The 20,143-nt window shown below is 40.2% G+C and overlaps 1 protein-coding gene across 4 annotated transcripts in view; it reads left to right on the top strand.

The window, feature by feature from the left end:
• Positions 1-20,143, top strand: part of APP (amyloid beta precursor protein) — a 279,931-nt gene that overhangs the window by 239,705 nt on the left and 20,083 nt on the right. For all 4 annotated transcript variants that reach the window (XM_007110934.4, XM_007110935.4, XM_007110933.4 and 1 more), the window contains one exon: positions 12,714-12,935. In XM_007110934.4, coding sequence (XP_007110996.1) covers positions 12,714-12,935 — 222 coding nt within the window. The remainder of the gene's footprint in view (positions 1-12,713; positions 12,936-20,143) is intronic.

Here is a 20,143-nt window from a genome sequence, read left to right as displayed (position 1 = left end):
CACTGCAGAACCATTTTGTGTTAAAGAAAACAAAAATAGGCCAGTGTGCGGAAGAGCATAGAGGGCTGATGTGGTTTTTTTCAACCTGCATAAATAAACCTTTCAGATGCACTACCACTTATACAAACATGATATGCTGTCTACAGGAACAGGAGCGTCCTCCCTTGTGATTTGCACTGATCTTATCCACCCTTGCCTGCACCCCTTCTACTTACCAGCATAAATCTTAGTCTCTTTGAGTGAAATCACCTATGTATGGATGTTGAAAATGTTACTTTCTACCACGAGCTAGCCAGCCTTGGTAACCGATACCTTACATCCTTTAAAATACAGGCATACCTAAGAGATAATTGCAAACTCGGTTCCAGACCACCAGAATAAAGCAAATATCTCAATAAAGCTAGTCATGTGAATTTTTTGGTTTCCCAAGTGCATGTCAAAGTCATGTTTATGCTGTAGTCTTTTGTATGCAACAGCACTATGTCTAAAAAGCAACATACTTACTTCCGCTAGAAAATACCTTATTGCTTAAAATGCTAACCATCATCTGAGCCTTTATCGAGCTGTAATCTTTTTGCATTGGCAACATCATAAATCACTGACCATAGATCACCATCCAAATATAATAATAATGAAAAAGTTTGAAATATTGCAACAATTACCAAAATGTGATCCAGAGACAAAAAGTGAGCAAATGCTGTTGGGAAAATGGCACCAATAGACTTGCTTGACACAGGGTTGCCAGAAACCTTCAGTCCGTAAAAAAAATGCAAAGCACAATAAAGCGAAGTATTGCCTTTATTGTATGCCTGTATAGAGTTCTGTCGATTAGGCATTTATCAGATATGAATCAATTAGCGTGCACTGTTTTCATAGCATAGCAGAGAATGATTACTAGCTGTTGAGAGGGGCACTGTTGCCCATAGGGTGTCTCTTACCCAGGTAAGAAAGACTTCTCCCACAAGTTTGGGAGAAGGTGCCAATCAGACAGGACCACTGCTTACAGTGCGCAGGTTGGACAGGACACAGTGGTAGGGGCATCACTCAGACTCCCTCCCTTGTCACGTGCAGCTGGGGGTACAGGGTGGAGCTGAAATCCAGTCTGCACAGAGCTTGACGAGCCGTGTGCCCTATATGTGACTCACATCCTATGGGCTGGTGAGGGCCTGGCCTTTATCAGAAGTAAAGGTGATGTTTTAATCTCCAGCTGCTCTCTCTTAGTTGGTTTAGAGCTGAGGTGGGGCAAAAGGGGGGATATTGTGGGTTGGTGCCCAGAATGCCCCAGCATCCACAGCAAAGGCTCCAGGGGAGTATGTGCTCAGATTGTATACAGCTGCCAGAATGACTTTGTATGTATAAAAATGTATGCAAGAGCAGTTAAACAGTCATTTGAATCATTTTTAAAAATAATCTTCCTCATTATCCTTTCTTGTGCTCACTAAAAGCATGAGCATTTTTTTTTTTTTTTTTTTTTCGCGGGGTACGCGGACCTCTCTCTGTTGTGGCCTCTCCCGTTGCAGAGCACAGGCTCCGGACGCGCAGGCTCAGCGGCCATGGCTCATGCCTCTCCCGTTGCAGAGCACAGGCTCCGGACGCGCAGGCTCAGCGGCCATGGCTCATGGGCCCAGCCGCTTCGCAGCATGTGGGATCCTCCCGGACCGGGGCACAAACCCGTGTCCCCTGCATTGGCAGGCGGACTCTCAACCACTGCGCCACCAGGGAAGCCCAGCATGAGCAATTTTTTAGAAATGAAATGTGATACTGACTCAGATAGAGCAAACCTCAGGTTTTATTTCATGTTTCCAATTTACTGTATAGCGGAGAACTTACAAGTACAAAGAAACAAACAATAAACTGTACCAACTATGCAGAACAACCTACCAGAGAACAAAGAAATACATACTCTGGAATGGCACTGGAGAAATACGGATTCTTGTGATTGCCTCTCGCTATGTCCTCAAATCTGATAACTCCAATTCCAGGGGCCTTCTTCAGTAATCTCACAAAATTCTGTCTCCTTGACCACAGTCGTAACAACTAGATAATAAAGTGATGAGGGGACGAGATGAAATAATTGATTCCGTAAAGGATAAAACTATGTTAAAAATTATTTTTGGTGGGATGGCAAGTGAATTTTTGTTTCTTTTGTTTTCTTTGCACTGAATGTATGTGACTCATAATTAGCACCAAACTACATTTTTATATAAGAGGAATACAGTGAAGTGATGCTGCAGGGGTTAGGCTCTTAAAAGACAATTTTGAAGAGAAAATTCTACATAATCATAATTACTTTGAAACTCCTTGAGCTTAGCCATAAAAGTATACATCTCTCAACTACCCCAAGACAGCCGGTTTTTCCTCTAGCATGTGAAGAGACAACTGTTTTGCTAGGTTGAAGGCCATAAGAAATAATTGACTTTTGTTTAAGGGATATAAGGCATAAAAATCACGTTTTTTTTTTTTTTTTTTTTTTTTGCGTTACGCAGGCCTCTCACTGTTGTGGCCTCACCCGTTGCGGAGCACAGGCTCCGGACGCGCAGGCTCAGCGGCCACGGCTCACGGGCCCAGCCGCCCCCGCGGCATGCGGGATCCTCCCGGACCGGGGCACGAACCCACGTCCCCTGCATCGGCAGGCGGACCCTCAACCACTGCGCCACCAGGGAAGCCCCACATTTATTTTAATTTAGTTTGCAGAGGACATTTAGTCTGCATCTGCGTACATTCATGGACATATATGCATTTTCACTATATGTATTAACCAGAGGAAAACATCCATACACATACAGGCTAAAGCTGGCGCTACAGATTAGCCCTTTACACTGAAATTCTTCACTATGTGTTGTTTCTTCAAAACTAGGACACATTTGTATACATGAATTATGCCCTCAACACAGCATACTTTGAGGTTCTTTCTGTAATATGTAAACTTGGTTTTTAGCTTAAACTTTAGAAGATTTTTCCCCTCAGGATTGCTTAGGCTCCTGACTCCCCAGGCGGGACCAAGACTCCAACTGTGGTTGGAAATAAGATCAGGTCATTGGCTCAAGTTCCACAAGTAAACATGAAGTAGGAACTCTACTCTGTTTTTAGAAACCAGGGAGCCTGACTGACTTTTATCTTGATTTCTGACGGCCATTGGTAGGTCTAAGTTGTTTGATCTGCGTTGTTTGAAAGTCAAAAGGAAATTTGTCTTGAAAAGGAACTTCTTCTGTACGCTCCCTTTTAAGCGAGACAAGTGATGCTTCAGGAAAATGTCACTTGCAACAAGGAATGTTCTCACAAGTGAGGTGTAGCCATGTTTGTATCACCTTCAGGGATAGTTTGTTGCCATAATTGCACAAAGCAGGCTCCATTTAAAATCTCTGTCCAAGAAACTACTAAAGAAAAATAAACCCAGATTCAGACGTGGAGTCTGAATTTTGAGGCTGTGAGAGATTTTCAGGGTTGATAGTGTAGCTAAAAATAAGAGGACTGACCCAGTTTTCTGGGAGGTCAAAGTAAAAACTAGATTTGTGGGACAGTTTTGCTTTGTGATAATATATCTCATTTTTTCCTCATGTTGGAAAATATGGCAGCCTTGTACATTTAAATCGCTCAAAATCCAAAGCAGTCTAAATATCTTAAATTTGACTCAGAATCGGTGAAACCTAATGACAGTTCATGTAGCCATCATATTTATACCAGTCTACCAGAGAAAGGGAAATCTAAAGAAGTGGGAGGTGGGTGAGAGGAGAAACTGCTGCTGAGGGTGGACCATCAAAACAGGAGTGACAGGGCTTCCCTGGTGGCGCAGCGGTTGCGCGTCCGCCTGCCGATGCAGGGGAACTGGGTTCGCGCCCCGGTCCGGGAGGATCCCACATGCCGCGGAGCGGCTGGGCCCGTGAGCCATGGCCGCTGAGCCTGCGCGTCCGGAGCCTGTCCTCCGCAACGGGAGAGGCCGCAGCACAGGGAGGCCCGCGTACCACAAAAAAAAAAAAAAAAAAAACAGGAGTGACAGGTAAGCCTCACTTAGAGAAGGGAGCAGTGCATGGCTGTGCAGCTGGAAACCACCTGGCCTTTCAGCTCTGCCCCACCATCAAGAAGCTCTGTGACCTTGGACTCCGGCTCTGTGATTACCTTGGTTTCTTCATATGTAAAAAAGATATCATTAAATTCATCACTTTCCAAATCGATCAAAATAATGCATGCGAAACAGGATGCTTGCCATGATAGATGCGGATGTATTTTTATAATGTTAGTTACTAATCAAAGTGAAATAGCCACGTCCTCCATAAAATGGTTTTTGTTCAATGGAATAGTGAGAAGGTGGCACTAGGAATCGGGATACTTGTGTTCAGATCCCAGTCCTGCTACTCGATAACTTTAAATGTATTTCTCAAGGTTGGTGTCACAGTTTGCTCAACTGTCATTGGGGGTAGTAATCCCATTATGAAGGTTGATGTGGTCAAATGAGCTAACAGCTATGTAAAGGCCACAGGCATGGAAGGCGTCATTGGTGCCGTTGATCTCATGCTATCAAGATGTCATAGCATGACACAATTCCATCACAGTATTGCTGTCCCACCAGTCACACGCTGATCGAAACATCCCAGCCGTGTGCAGTAATCACTTGAAGACCACATAGGTTCTCCCCCAAATCAGCATTTCAAGCAACTTCTGCTCCATTGAACTATAAGTCAGTCCATGCTTAGACGTAAATTCAGTCTTTATAGGGGAGAGCACAGCAGTGAAGTATGTCCTCTGGTGCCCTCTACTTTTTTAAGTACATTCTTTTCCTCAGGGTCTGAATAACAATGACCTGTTTGTTTCCTGAACACTCTCCTGCTCTGGCTCCTATGTAATTTCCTGCCTGACAAATAGTCTGGCAAAACAAAGGAAATTCATAACTAGTCTTTCCTTTCCTGTGGCTTTCTGGTTCAGAAAAATGTTATCGTGAATGGCAGCTTCAAGACAATAGGGTGGGTTGGGTTTATGAACATGCCTTTGAGGTGTTTTGCAGCAAGGTTTCTAATGGCAATATTGTTTCTTGGCCATACTCACCTTTCACACCTTGTTTTGTTTTGAGGCTTGTCTTGTAGGACGGGGATAACTGAGGCCATTTTGTAGTGATGCCTTTGTAGACCTCGTGGCAGTGATCAGACTGTAATGTGCTTAAGACTCGCCTGGGATCAGATGTATTATGCTAAGTGAAATAAGTCAGATAGAGAAAGACAAATACTGTATGATATCACTTATATGTGGAATCTAAAACATACAACAAACTAATGAATATAACAAAAAAGAAGCAGACTCACAGACACAGAGAACAAACTAGTGGTTACCTGTGGGGAGAGGGAAGGGGGGAGGGGCAATATAGGGGTAGGGGATTAAGAGGTAATATGTATAAAATAAGCTGCAAGGATATATTGTACAACACAGGGCGTATAGCCAATATTTTATAATAACTATAAATGGAGTATAACCTTTAAAAATTGTGAATCACTCTACTGTACACCTGTAACTTATATAATATTGTACCTCAACTATACTTCAGTTTTTTAAAAATTGCCTGGGGATCATGTTAAACGTGCAGATTGTTTCCCTAGCTCTGGGTGGAACCCGAGATTATGCATTTCGACAAGCTCTCAGGGGATGCCCACACAGCAAGATTATAGATAACAGGATTCAAAGTGAAGAAACTACAAAGACCATCCATCCAACTTCCCCTGATTTTAGGGATGAGGAACCAAGGCTTAGGGAGTTTCAGAGGCCATGGTGATGTTGAGTATAATGAACAGCGTGGCAGTTATATGCTAAGCCATGTATCAGACATGCACAGACTGTGATTGGAAAATTAAATCTGATCTCATCGTCCTGGTGTGGGCAAAATGCCTAGAATGGATGACAGCAGATTTGTAGTAGAGCTTCTTGATGGGGAAAAAATTACATCCCTTTTATAAATACGTCCAGTGCAGCTGTGGCAGTTGCAGGGGTGGCATGGTGGAGGAATGCATTGTACAAAGGTGTAATTCTCAGTCCTTTTAAATGCATAAGTAATCAGTTGTTAAAATACAAGAACTGATCATGTGAGACTCTCCTGTTAGACAAGGTTGATAGGAAATTTCCATTTGGGGAAGAGGCTGCAGATAAATGTGTATTTTTCCACTAGGAACCAGAAGAATCAGAAAATTGGGGAAAAATGAAGATAGAGATGCAGGGTCAATTCTATACAGTAGAAAAACCAGCAAGCCTGAGCATGTTCACTGGTCTCCAAATCAGACCTTTAATAGCCGTGTTTCACAGGGGAAAAGACTGAGGTTGGACCTCCTCTATGTGAAGGACGTTTCCCACCCACCCCAAAGGCGTTTAAAGGATGGAATAGGTAGTTCCAATAATTACAACTGAAGCTTGTAGAAGAACTGATTTAATGTTTATAAACTTCATTTTCTTGAAACCTAAAAGATGGCAGTTAAACTTTTAGAAGGAGTTTGGCTAGTGGATTAATAATTAAAAGAAGAGCATTAGATGAATTATCTAGGATTCATCTGTTTCCCATTCATAGTCCTTTATGAGGCCATTTCTCTCAAAATGAATTATCATGGAAGTCTATTGCTTCTACAAAAACAAAATATGTTAGTCATTTGAAGTTGAAATCACCACTGGGCATCTCTTTTGATGTTGCTTTCTTTTTTTCTTTTTTTAATATATTTGTTTATTTATTTATTTATTTATTTATTTATTTTTGGCCGTGTTGGGTCTTCGTTGCCGTGCGCGGGCTTTCTCTAGTTGCAGCGATGCACGGGCTTCTCATTGCAGTGGCTTCTCGTTGCGGAGCACAGGCTCTAGGTGCGCAGGCTTCAGTAGCTGTGGCTCACGGGCTCTAGAGCGCAGGCTCAGTAGTTGTGGCACACGGGCTTAGTTGTTCCGCTTCATGTGGGATCTTCCCGGACCAGGGCTCGAACCCGTGTCCCCTGCATTGGCAGGCGGATTTTTAACCACTGTGCCACCAGGGAAGCCCTGATGTTGCTTTCTTTAAAATATTTTAAATATTTTCAATGATAGCTAAGTGGTGAGGTGTTTCATTTTCTTTCTCTTATTTACTTTAAGTATGCCTGATATACATCCTCAAAACATTTTTAAGAGGGCAACATACAGTGGGGTTTATTGCATGTTTAATATTTGAAGTTAAACATCTTTTTATTGTTTAAACTGTAGGTTAAATATTACCACCATTGAATTTAGTTAAATATTTCCACTTTTAACTGCAAGGCTCATATGTTCGGGTATTACAGAAGATATTTAACTACAGAGGTAACTGCTGCAATTTTGGGCAGTATCAGTTAGCCTTTAAGAAAATAAAGAGTCTTGGGGGGGAATGTGCCTTTTAGTTTAATACAGCAGTTGGCAAATGTAGATGCTTAAAAGCTTTGACATCCCAATATATGCCATCAAAGCACTGTAATAAAATATTAAATTAATTCATATAAAAGGATAATCCATCGGGGCCACCAACATAGTAGAAGTGTGGTTTCTGTGTAATTAGTCTGACCACAAAATTCAAAGATAAAGTCCCGCTCAGAATGAACAATGAAATGATCATATTTGGCTTTGAATTTTTTTTTTATCATAAGAGGAGTTGCCTGGTGCCAATTGTGTTAACAGTTGGTAAAATCCTGAGCCCTTAATAATGTCAAGAAGTAGGTTTTAGACATTTTATGGTCACAAAATTGAATCCTACTCCAGCTAACAGTAATCCATCATTTCCACCCTCTTTTCTTCCCTTAAACCCAACACTGACCTCATTGTTCCAAGTGAGATGACCAAAGATGGTTGTTTCTAAATCTCCTATGTTAAATAGAGATAGGAAAGTGGATTTCTGCTTTGGTACCAAAAGTTTTTTTAAAGCTTAAGTGCTTCTCAGTCTGCCAAAAATGTAATGTTTGTTGAATATTTTGTTCTTTCATTTTCTGAAAATGAATATAATAAACCAGGAAAATTAACCACCATAGGGCTCTACATTTTAGCAGCCATTTGGAGGAAATTTCCTGCCAACAGTATAAAAGAGAAAAGGGGGCACACCATGATTTGCTGCAATCTAAAATGTCATGCCTATTTTATGAAGCACAGATGTAAGAGTTTCCACTGTGACAGTTCCCTACACTATCTTTTTTACTGCCATGGCTGAGATGGGTACAGGACTCCCCCCAGCTCCCATGCCTGGGAAATGCCTATTTGAGGGGACAAAAGCAGTAACCATTCCATAGGGCTCCTGGTGTTTAGGTCAGCTTACAAGGTAAACGTGGAAGACATTATGGAACAGTCAGGCTTATAATGCCTGGTTTCTCCATTTACTCTGTAAATGAACAGTCCAGTGATGAGAATAAGAGTGACCCTGGATAGGTAGGGGTTAAATCAGGGAGGTTGGTGTTATGTAGCCCAGGACTTGGATTTCAGCACTGATGCTACTGGCCATGCAATCGTGAAGAATCCATTCACCTCTCCCGGCCTCAGATTCATGTTCTGTGAAGGTAATGATGGCTGCCTCATAAAGTTATTGGGAGAAGAGCTGTAGAAGAGGGGGCATTGGAGATGGGCTCTAAAGAGTTCATTATAGTTTATATAAGCAGAGATGGGCTTCCCAGGTAGCAGGAACAGAGAGCAAAGGTGTCCTGAGGGGAATGCATGGTCCCATCCAGACCGTTCAGATGTGGGATTATGATTCTGACACCAATTCCAATGTGTGGAGTTCTCCCCACACCAACAAGTGATTCTCCAGCGTTAGCTGAGCATCCTACAGTTCAACCCAATCCTGATACTACTACCTGGAAGGTAGCGTCAGAGTCCACAGGTCAAGCAAGGGCTTAGTCCCACAAGACTGCCCACCCCACCCCCCCACCACAGCCAGTCTCAAGTCCTGGTTGTCACCTGGCCTTCTGATGGCCATCTGTGAATCAGAGACTCCAGCCACCTCCTCCTCAGGTTCTATTAATTTCCTAGAATGGTTCACAGAACACAGATAAATGTTTCACTTACTGGATTTTTAATAAACCAGCAGGTTTATTAAAAAAGGATTTAACTCAGGAACAAGAGAAGGATAGGGCAGAGTATGTGGGAAGGAGCTCAGAGCTCTCCTGCTCCCTCCCAGCCCAGCACACTCCCACATCTCCACGTCACGTGTTCACCAACGCTGAAGCTCTCCGAACCCTATTCTTTTTTTTACATAGCATATTTTTTAAATGTTTACTTTCTAATTGTTGTGAGTATATAATACAGCTGAGTTTTTATATTGACCATGTATTCCGCAGCCTTGCTAAATTCACTTAATTTTTTTCTTCCCTTTTCTTATTGAGGTATACTTGATTTTTAATATTATATAAGTTTCAGGTGTACAGTATAGTGATTCACAATTTTGAAAGCTTATACTCCATTTATAGTTATTATACAATGTTGGCTATATTCCCTGTGCTGCACAATATATCCTTGTAGCTTATTTATTTTACACATAGTAGTTTGTACCTCTTAAACCCCTCTCCATATCTTGTCCCTCCCCTCTCCCCACTGGTAACCAGTTTGTTCTCTTTATCTGTGAGTCTGTTTCTTTTTTGTTATATTCACTAGTTTGTTGTATTTTTCAGATTCCTCATATAAGTGATATTATACAGTATTTGTCTTTCTCTGTCTGACTTATTTCTCTAAGCATAATACTCTATAGGTCCATCCATGTTGTTGCCAATGGCAAAATTTCATTCTTTTTTATGGCTGAGTAATACTCCATTGTATGTATATGTACCACATCTTCTTTATCGATTCACCTGTGGTGGACACTTAGGTTGCTTCCATATTTTGGCTATTGTAAATAATGCGAACGCTATTCTTTGGGGTTTTACAGAGACTTCATTACATAGGCATGTTTGAGTAAATCATTGGCCATTGGGGGTGAGGCTGAAAGTTCTAACCTTCTAAGCATGTTGTTAGTTCCCCTGATGACAAGCCCCCATCCTTAGGTGACCTAGGGGCTTTTCAGAAGTCACCTCATTAATGTAACAAGACACCTTTATAGGTCTCATCACCTAAGAAGTTCCAAGGGTTTTAGTACCTCTGTGCCTACAAAGACCAAATAAATATTTCTTATTATAAATCACAATATCACAGGTGTATACAGCAAAGAGCTGTGAGCCTCATGGCTAAAAAGATGAGGTGGGCCCAGATCCCAGAGGGCCTTTAACATTTGGCAGAGGAGTTTGGGATTAAGTCATTAGAAACAGAGAAGCTGTTGAAATGGGGTGGAGCCATTCCTTAATACCAGGAAAAGATCTGGGAAACAGAGGGATAAAAATTAGAGGAGGGAAAGCACTGAGGAGAGAATTATCACAATTATCCAGGCAAAAAGTAATGATGGCTCAAGGGAGGTGGGTAATGGAAAAGGGGAGTGAGAAATGAATAAGAGAGAATCCAAAAATGGAATTAAAAAGGAGCCGTCAGTAATTCAAGTATGGGACACAAAAATATAGAGTCACAGATTGTTCTGAAGGTTTCAAGCCTGTGGCTGGGAGAAGAGTTCTGTCATGATTAGAAAATGGGAAGGCAGGAGGAGAGCCATGAGCTCAGTTTTGTACATACTAAGTTCATGGAAGATCTAAGTTCATAGTTCCAGAAAACTGTTAGAAATATATACACTAGAGTGGGAGGGAGAAGTCAGAGCCGGGGAAATACATTTCAGATTCAACCAAAAGTAGGGGGTCCTTAGCGTTTCAAGAGTGGATGGGATTTCCAAATGAAGAACTGAAGAAAGAGATGGAAAGAGATATAAGAAGAAAATGACAGAGACGACGGGATTAGAAAAAATGAGCAGAGAGTTACTCAGAGAAATCATAGGAAACAAGCTCAGTACTGTGCCTACAAGACAAAGAGAAAAAATTTCCAGATGCAGGAAGAGGTTAAGTGATGGTAAATGCCACAAAGACACCAAGAACAACATGGCGCCAGGTAGGGCCAGGAGCGGATACCGCTGGCAAAGGTTATTCATTCCCTCACAAGATGAACATGTAAGCACCAATAATTATTCCAGAAGATCTTTTCTTTACATTTTAACTACTTAACAGTCACAAGCATAAGATTTATATAAAAGACCCATTTAATTTATTAAAGTAGACATTGGCTAAGTTATTAGCCGTTACCTGTGACTCTGCAAGACATGAAAAAATTGGAAGAAATGTAGTGCAGGCCTTTTATCTGTATGGGAAAGGTCATTGCAAGCATCTAATATTGAATTTTAGAATGGTACCCCAGCAAACAGATATATATTATAACTCAAATTAGACTTCAGGAGGACCGATTTGCTTGAGATTTTATCATTTAAAATATCTTGCAATAAAACTGACTTCACAGAAGGACATTAATCTCATACTTTAATGCTAGTCTGTCAAACTTTTAATAGATATATTTGAACAGAATTTTAATTTTTCAGATAAATTTTTTGTGAATTTAGAAGAGAATGTGAAGGATAATAGTAAGATGTTACAAATCAAGTTTAAATCCTGATTTTACTTTTTTCATTTTCTATATCAATAATACTAACCAGTGATTGGTTTGAAATATATAATACAGTAAACTCTTGACAGAGGTATGAGTGGAAAGTGAAAAGTTCTGATTAATGTTATTGTTGATAGCACACATGCTATTTATGTCTCTAATGTTAAAAATATGTCATACAGAAAAACCTGGTGTATCTTTGGCAACATAATAGGAGAATCTCAGATCTTGTGATACTCAGTTTTTAAAACTGCAGTTGCACTCAATACAGAGTTATGTTCCCAGCTCTTTTTTCCGGTAAAAATGCATTTCAATAATGAAATGTATAATCTGGGAATTTTCACTGGTCTACAAGAACTTCAGATAGGTTGATTGTGTTCCATAAAGTTGATTTTGTTTAGTCAGTTTTAAAAAGGGGTAACTGATAGTATTTTTTGAAATGAGACGCAAACAAGACACAGCAGAGAAAGACAGGATAATTGGTTTGAAAGCCCATGAGAAATGTTGGCAGGCGGGGCTGTTTATCCCACAGAAGAGAAGGCTGGAGCAGAGCTTCACACCTGCAAAGCCAAAACTGGCCTTCTTTGTTGCCTCAGAACATATATCGTGCAGCACCTGGGAGCCTTTGAGAAAGACAGATTTTTTTTCAAGGCAAAACAATGAGAACTGTTGAAGAATGGAGCAGGCAGGCGGCCCGTCACTTACGCTTTTCTTGTCCTTACACGTGTTCATGGAAAGACTAGGAATTCGCTGGATATGTCCTTCAGCTTGAAAGAAACTGTACCTTGCACACTGCCACCACTCCACTGCAAACACCCCGCCAAAGCACGCTCTCCATTCCTCTGTGATCACTGTAGACTAGGAGAGAATGGCCGTTTACCTCTCAAGGTTTTTCACCACTGGGGGGAGTGGTGCAGCGGGTCAGAGCATCAGCCTTGGTCTAAGCCACTCTACCTGGGCTCAAATCCCACCTTGGGCATTGCTAGCTACGATTTTGTGTAAGTGGCTTAACTACCGTGTGCCTCAGTTTTCACATCTGTAGGATGGAGATGATAATGGTGCCCACCTCGTGGCTGTAAATAAGATCATGCATGTCAAGTAATTACAGTCGTGTCTGGCAGACAGCAGATGGTAGCCCCTGCTACTCCTTCTATTGTGATTGTTGCTGTTACTCACCAAAGACATGGCTTTGTTTTGTTTAGATGAGCTGCTTCAGAAAGACCAGAACTACTCGGACGATGTCTTGGCCAACATGATCAGCGAACCAAGGATCAGTTATGGCAATGATGCTCTCATGCCATCTTTGACTGAAACCAAAACCACTGTGGAGCTTCTTCCCGTGAATGGAGAGTTCAGCCTGGATGATCTCCAGCCCTGGCATCCTTTTGGGGTCGACTCTGTGCCCGCCAACACAGAAAATGAAGGTAAGAAGCCCAGGAGGGAACAAGAACAGTCTGGTATGTATAATCTCTCTCGTGTTCTTAAGGGGTGACTTTTGATATGAATTTTTAAAAGTGCTTTCTTACTGAGAGGTATTTTGTTGCTTCTGGAATGAAAGCACAATATTCAATTAGTGTTTATGAGACAGTGGCCTAGAATGCACACCTTTGAAGAAAACAGATATGTGATAAAACTATGGAAATCACAATTCACTCAGTGGAGAGAGAAATTTTTTTTTTCTTTTTTGGCCACAGTGCGAGGCTTGCGGGATCTTAGTTCCCCGACCAGGGACTGAACCTGCGCCCTCGGCAGTGAAAGCACAGAATCCTAATCACTGGACCGCCAGGGAATTCTCAGAGAGAGAAATTTTGATGGGGCCTGCATAAATGGAGGTTGGAAAGCCACCAAAATAGTCTTCATTGGTTATTTATTCTAGTGCATTACATTTCAGATCACATTAAATGTTAAAGGCAAAGATAAAGAACCACTTATGTCATGAAATGTAATTTTGCTTAAGAGTTACACAATTCTGTGCTTGGAAAGTTAAATATAGGCAGCTGTCAAAATTAAGAAGCACATTGACCTAAATATTTCTTCCTATGATAATTCAGAAAAGCAAGATTTTCTCTGTCAACAAATTTGCACAATGGATTATGTACTTTTCATTCACAGGGATTTCTTAGCAGAAATTTTCAAATAATATCTGCTTAGGAGAGAGAATTTTTTAGTTCTTATTCCATATCATTTTACATGTTCAGAAGTATAAAATTTTGAACATAGGAACACCTTGATTTCAAGATACTAATAGCTTGTTTTTCAAGAACACATAGGATTTTTTTAATAAATTTATTTTATTTTTATTTATTTTTGGCTGCGTTGGGTCTTTGTTGCTGCACACGGGCTCTCTCTAGTTGCAGCAAGTGGGGGCCACTCTTCATTGTGGTGCGCGGGCCTCTCATTGCATGGCTTCTCTTGTTGCAGAGCATGGGCTCTAGGCATGCAGGCTTCAGTAGTTGCAGCACGCGGGCTCAGTAGTTGTGGCTCGCGGGCTCTAGAGCGCAGGCTCAGTAGCTGTGGCACATGGGCTTAGTTGCTCCGCGGCATGTGGGATCTTGCCGGACCAGGGCTCGAACCCGTGTCCCTCACCTGCATTGGCAGGTGGATTCTTAACCACTGCGCCACCAGGGAAGCCTGAGAACACATAGGATTTTATCTGTGATTTTTCTTTGTTAAAGAAGCAACTTGTGACGGTAATATTTTGACAGTAATAAATAAGGATATATGTAGTATGGATACCTCAAAATACAATCACTTACTCCTCAGACTAAATATAAATCCAATATTAGACCATAAGTGCACTGGAGAAGCTTTTTTTAAAGAACCATTGCAGAAAATCTTTACATGGACTGTTTTCATAACATGAGTAATCACCCCAAATGTGTTTCATTAATTTGGAAAAAGGTACCTTCTAGTAATAATATCAGACCATAAACAGCACTGTTATTTATAATATAAAAATAATTAAGACTACCATTTATAAAAATAGTTCTAACATAGAGGAAAAGAATTTAAGGATATTTATTTATCAAAGAGCTGGGTGACTTCCCTATTAAATTGTATTATTACTAGAATGCTAGTTTTGTCATTTTTTAAGATAAATACATTTTGGTCATTTAAAATCCTCATCAAGGCTTCCCTAGTGGCGCAGTGGTTGAGAGTCCGCCTGCCGATGCGGGGGACGCGGGTTCGTGCCCTGGTCTGGGAGGGTCCCACGTGCCGCAGAGCGGCTGGGCCCGTGGGCCATGGCCGCTGGGCCTGCGCGTCCGGAGCCTGTGCTCCGCAGCGGGGGAGGCCGCGACAGTGAGAGGCCCACGTACCGCAAAAAAAAAAAAGTTAAAATCCTCATCAGTCAGTCTCTAATGAGAATTTTTTGTGAAAAATGTCCAATCTCATTTTGTAAACTGAACACACACAAGATTTCTTCTTTTCCTTTAGGATACTGGGTTGTTTAATTGATGGAGAAATAGGTAACATGCATGGAGTCTAACAAACTTTGTTTGGTAGAAAATTGCAGTCCTTAATGCCCTTTTTATACCAAATAATGTTAAATGTGTAGTTTGTCATTTATGTTCAAGTTTTAGCTTTTTATGGAAAAATTTTAACATAGATTATGCTCTATTTTTATTAAAAATTGCCTCTGACATTGAGAACTTATTCATCTCCAATGTGATTCTAAAATTATAATTTATAAAGAATTAAATATCAATTTCTTATCATTTAAGACCTTTTCACGTCTTTTAAATATATATTTTCCACAAATGAAGTGTTCCCATTTAATATTTTCCATTATTTATTGATTTTGGAAAAGTAGGATAAAACATACTTTAGAGTTTACCTTAATCATTTTTATGAACACACACATACAAATAATAGAGGATAAATCTGTACAAATTGTAATTTGTACAATTTGTACTACAAATTGTACTACAAATCTGTACTACAAATTGTAATTTATTTATGGTAAAATTTATGGAAAGATTTAGAAAGCTAACAACGTAAGCTAAGTTAGCAGAGTAAAATTAATTTACAGACATTAATGTGGCTGTTTGGTGTAATATTTGGTATTTCCTTTAGAAATGTGAACTGTGCAAAGTTTAATGAAGATAAAAGACACCCCAGCCCCTGTTTTATGTTAACTCTTCAAATTTAGTGAATACAGTGAGATGCAATGAGCTTGGTACCACAGACCACAATAGAGAATAGCAAAACGTTATAAACATTCCAGAAGGTGTTTCACTTCCTGAATTTCGGCATTTCCCTTTCTCTATCAAATCTTGAGAGCTCAACTGCTTTATATATGAATATCAGCCTACATGTTTCCTTGGTGTCTTTCATGAGGTAAATTTAGCTTTGCATTTATCATATTAATAGTATAAGTAATACCACAGTTAAATAAATCTGCTCTTATATGCCCTAAGCATTTTATCTTGACTTTATGTGTACTCATAGGCATATATGTGATCTCCACTAAAAATTATATGCCTTCTATCAATATTTAAACATGCTTCTTATGTTAAAATTTTTAAATAGTAGCCAAACTGATCCATTTTGTTTAGGAAAAAAAAATGGGATGAATACTGACTGTTCCTTTTGCGTAGAAATATAAAAAGGAACTACTTCATTTCACTAAAGCCGCTTCCTGAAATCCCACCCCTGATGCCATTGTCAGCACTCTCAACTGTTTTCCTGTTCTTCTGCCCCTTAACAATTCCCTCAAATCAAACAAGAAACAAGGAAGTGTTGGTACAAGTTAGAAAGCAAGCTGTGATTTTTTTTCTTCTCCTTCTCTTGCCAAAAAAAAAAAAAAAAAAAAAAAAAACTGGATTTATCCTGGGTTTCCCCAAAGTGATCAGTTTGTGGAAGGTCAAGAACAAAAATGGTTTGGAGATACCCCAGAACAGCAATGGACTGAACACACACCCCAGGGCCCTTGAGTATTGCCAAGATAGACAGACGCCCAGTTGGACAAAGTCCGTGACTGAGTGCCTCTGGATCCCTGAGCAAGATACAGCTGTTACATTGCCTAGGCCTCATCAAAAGAGCTAATATTCTTGTTAAATAAAGGTGTTATTGACAAACAGCAAAATCTTACATGAGAGTATTGGAGGCAATAATATTTAAGATCTCAGAGCTTGAGTTCTGGTTTTCACCACCATCAGACCACCACTCCTTTTATAACATTTTGAAAAGTCTCTCTAACAATGACTCTTAAACCGAACTGACAGAGTTTGGCAGGGGAGTCAATACAATGGATGTAATTTACAGTAAGTGTTTCAACAAGTGTTCAGGCTTGACTACCAGTGGAAACAATGGCAGTCAGGCGTTTGCCCCCTTATGGTTGTGACAAATACAGATGCAGACTGATACAGGGGCCCTGAATTAGTTTTTCTTTCTTCATTTTATCCAATGGTGAGCTCCAGGAAGATCTACAGTAAGAACTGTGCGGAAATGCATTGTGTTTATATATAAAGCTGAACTCGGTTTTGGACTCACATAATCGTAAAGACATAAATGTCCAGCAGGAATTTAGGAAGCTGTGTAGGGTGCAGGACAGTTTTTATTTGTGTGGGATTGCCCTGTGCGTGCCATCTAGCTTCCCCGGTCCCCAGCCACTAAAAGCCAATAATGTCCACCCTCCTTCTCCCATCACAGTGACAACCAAAAACACCTCCACCTTCCCCACCATCCCACACTACAGAATGATGTGCATCAGAGTTTAAGTTCCAGCGCTGCTACGTGATTTGGGGCAAGTCACAGAGCCTCTCGGGCTGCTTCCTGGTCTGTAAAATAAAGTTGGTAATAATTGCTAACTCAGAGACAGGGTGTGAGCATTAAATGAGATGGTATGGAAAACTCTTAGCAAAGTGCCTAGACTGTAGTAAATGTTCAGTGGTAGTTTTTTGTTTGTTGGTTGGTTTTATTTTGTTTGTTTGTTTTTAAATAGAACCAGATTAGAGAGGTTTTACCAGCTTGTCTCAGACAGTCACCCTATCACCCAAACAGTATATCCTTAAAATTAATGAATATAACAAGCCGTATAATAGTCCTAAAATCTTACCCTTTCTCCCCATCTTCCTCTCCCCAGAGCCTGTTCCTTGTTAATCTTACAGACATGTGCTTGCACACAAAGCTATTGAAAATATGTAAAATTCTCAAAGGATTTCCTTTCATTGTTCACGCAATCCTTCATCATCAGAGCTTCGAATGCTTACCAAAAATTTGTTGTTTTTCTCAAGAACAATCAGTCAAGTCCACAGAGCGGGTCAGACACCCAGGCATTCTGTTAATTTATATTGAAAAAATAAGCCTATCACAAACACAGTTTTCCAATATTTTAGGCTCTTTGACCAGCTGCGATTTGCCTTCAGGGATTTTTATTCTGTGGTTTTCTGAGCCACAAAACTGAAATGGCTAAACCGAAGTGAAGCTGTTGTTTATAAAACAGTTGTTCTCATGGATTGTGAAATCATCTGGCTGAAAACTTTTGTGCTGATAGTATTTGTGTTTGCTCTGCATTTTCATGACTGCCTGACCAGGCCAGCCTGAAGATGAGGAAGAATGCAGTGGCAACCAGAAAGTTTTTGTGGCCAGCAGTCAGCTTGTCTGTGTATAATACATACACAAAACACTATAATATTCTTCAAGAGGCACACTAGGTCTTGTAAGATTGTATTGTGTAATTGCATCGTGCATTCGCCCTCTGGTACATTTTCACTTAGCCATAAAGCAGCAATGAACAAAGCACTTTAAATGGGGAAGTTGAGATTAAATAATGTCTTTCATCAAACCTGCAAGCCAGGGCTTTTCAGGCCCCTCTTATCTACGAGTAAAACTGATTTCCTGCTGATTCCTCCATCACCGTAGGCCTGATGGGGAGGGGAGGTTGTGCTGGGCAGCATTTCGCTTAGAACTGGTCTATTACAAGGAATGCCAGAGCTATGAAACTCAAAAGTTCTAGCGCTTCCATCATTCTGTTTCTCTCTTTTTATAGGGGACTATTTGATTCAGAGCTGCTGATGGCAGTAGAATAACATATTTCTGCCTAAGTTTTATTTTAACTCTTTAAGACAATCTGTTTCTAATGTTTAATTTACTAAACAGCCAAAGTAACATGTTTTGAACACTATATTGAAGTTACTTGCTGGTTCAACGAGTAATGGTCCATTTGAAAAATTAGAAAGTATTTATTTTGGATTGGGAAGTAATGCACTCCTTTTTCTTGTCAATGTATATTCTTTTTTTGCAGTGATGAAATTATCTTTTAATTATTGATGTCTGATCACTGAACACGAGTTACTTATTTTTTGAATATTTACTCATATTAAATCAGCCTCACACTGTTAAAGCAGACTAAAGTTTAAGTCACTAAAATTATTATTGTTTATCTTCCTAAAAAATATAATTTTATTACTGTTTTCAAATAATACATGCACCTTGAAACAGAAAGGCAGGGAGATTTATAGGAATGATCTCCTCACCCAGAATAAACTAATGACAGCTTTTTGTGGTAATATCTTTCAGACCTTTATCTATGCGCATTTGATGCGTTTCCATATTCCCTTGAGTAATTATGGAATAGGGCTTTATCATTTGTAAGGGTCTTTGGCATATGTGTGCACATTTGAGCCCTGGAAAAACCCAGCTTCCTTGTGACAAAACAAGCTCAGAAAGGAGGTATGCCCAAGAGCGCAGAGAAAGCAAGTGGTGGCATTAAAATGGACCCTGAGACTAGACTGACTACCACATCTTCAGTCCAAATTTAAACCACAAACTCAACTGCTTTCCCGAGTGGAATATAGTTTCTAATGATTTAACCATTGATGAAGGTAATCACTTTAAGTTACTTTTTTGCTCTGTGAGTCTGCTTTGGTACATTCTTACCTTCAGCTGAAGCACCATTTGGGGCTCTTGTCATCAGGAAGCTCTCAAAAAGTACAATAATCCTGCAGTCAACACCATTTTATAAGGAGTAATAAAGTCCCTCACTATACGCTGTTGCGGATGGGAAGAAGGATGAAATACAGAGAAACAGTATTGTTCAAATGTGTTCGCGAGTTGCAGAAGGAAGGATGTCTTAATCTGATACATGAATAGAGTGTGAGTCATCCTCACAATCGTTGTCATAGACTATTTCATAAATAGGATATTTAATAAATGCAGTTTTATAATATTTGAGAGTTTTTGAAACAGATTTTTTTAATGTTTGGTTCCTCATTACACTTAGAAGATCACCGTTATATTTTCTATTTTACTTATGAAGAAACAGCCTCAGACGTGATCATTTGCCCCAAGTCGCCTGCCTTGTAAATGTTGGGTTTAGATGCCTCCGCCCTCCTTTTCTCCTCTATGGTGCTGCCAGGCTGCATGATCAAGGACCAAACCACCTTTTTCTTTGGATACATCCAAATGTCTTGGTATTCTCAGCAACATTATTTTCTCCTATTTTGAAGACTTGGCTTTGCTGCCACTTTCTTCTCCCTTACTGTTCCCTGCTAACGTGTGACATTCAGAATCAACTTGGGCTTATAATCCCATTTTTGAATACCCGGGCTGCGTGCATCAGTAAGCTGTATGGTCTTACCCAAGAGGCTTTATCCTCCCTCATGGCTTCACTGGCCCCTTGTCCACTATT

The sequence above is a fragment of the Physeter macrocephalus genome, chromosome 1 (genome assembly GCF_002837175.3).
Source record: "Physeter macrocephalus isolate SW-GA chromosome 1, ASM283717v5, whole genome shotgun sequence".
Classification (NCBI taxonomy): domain Eukaryota; kingdom Metazoa; phylum Chordata; class Mammalia; order Artiodactyla; family Physeteridae; genus Physeter; species Physeter macrocephalus.
This window is presented reverse-complemented; position numbering and strand designations above follow the sequence as displayed.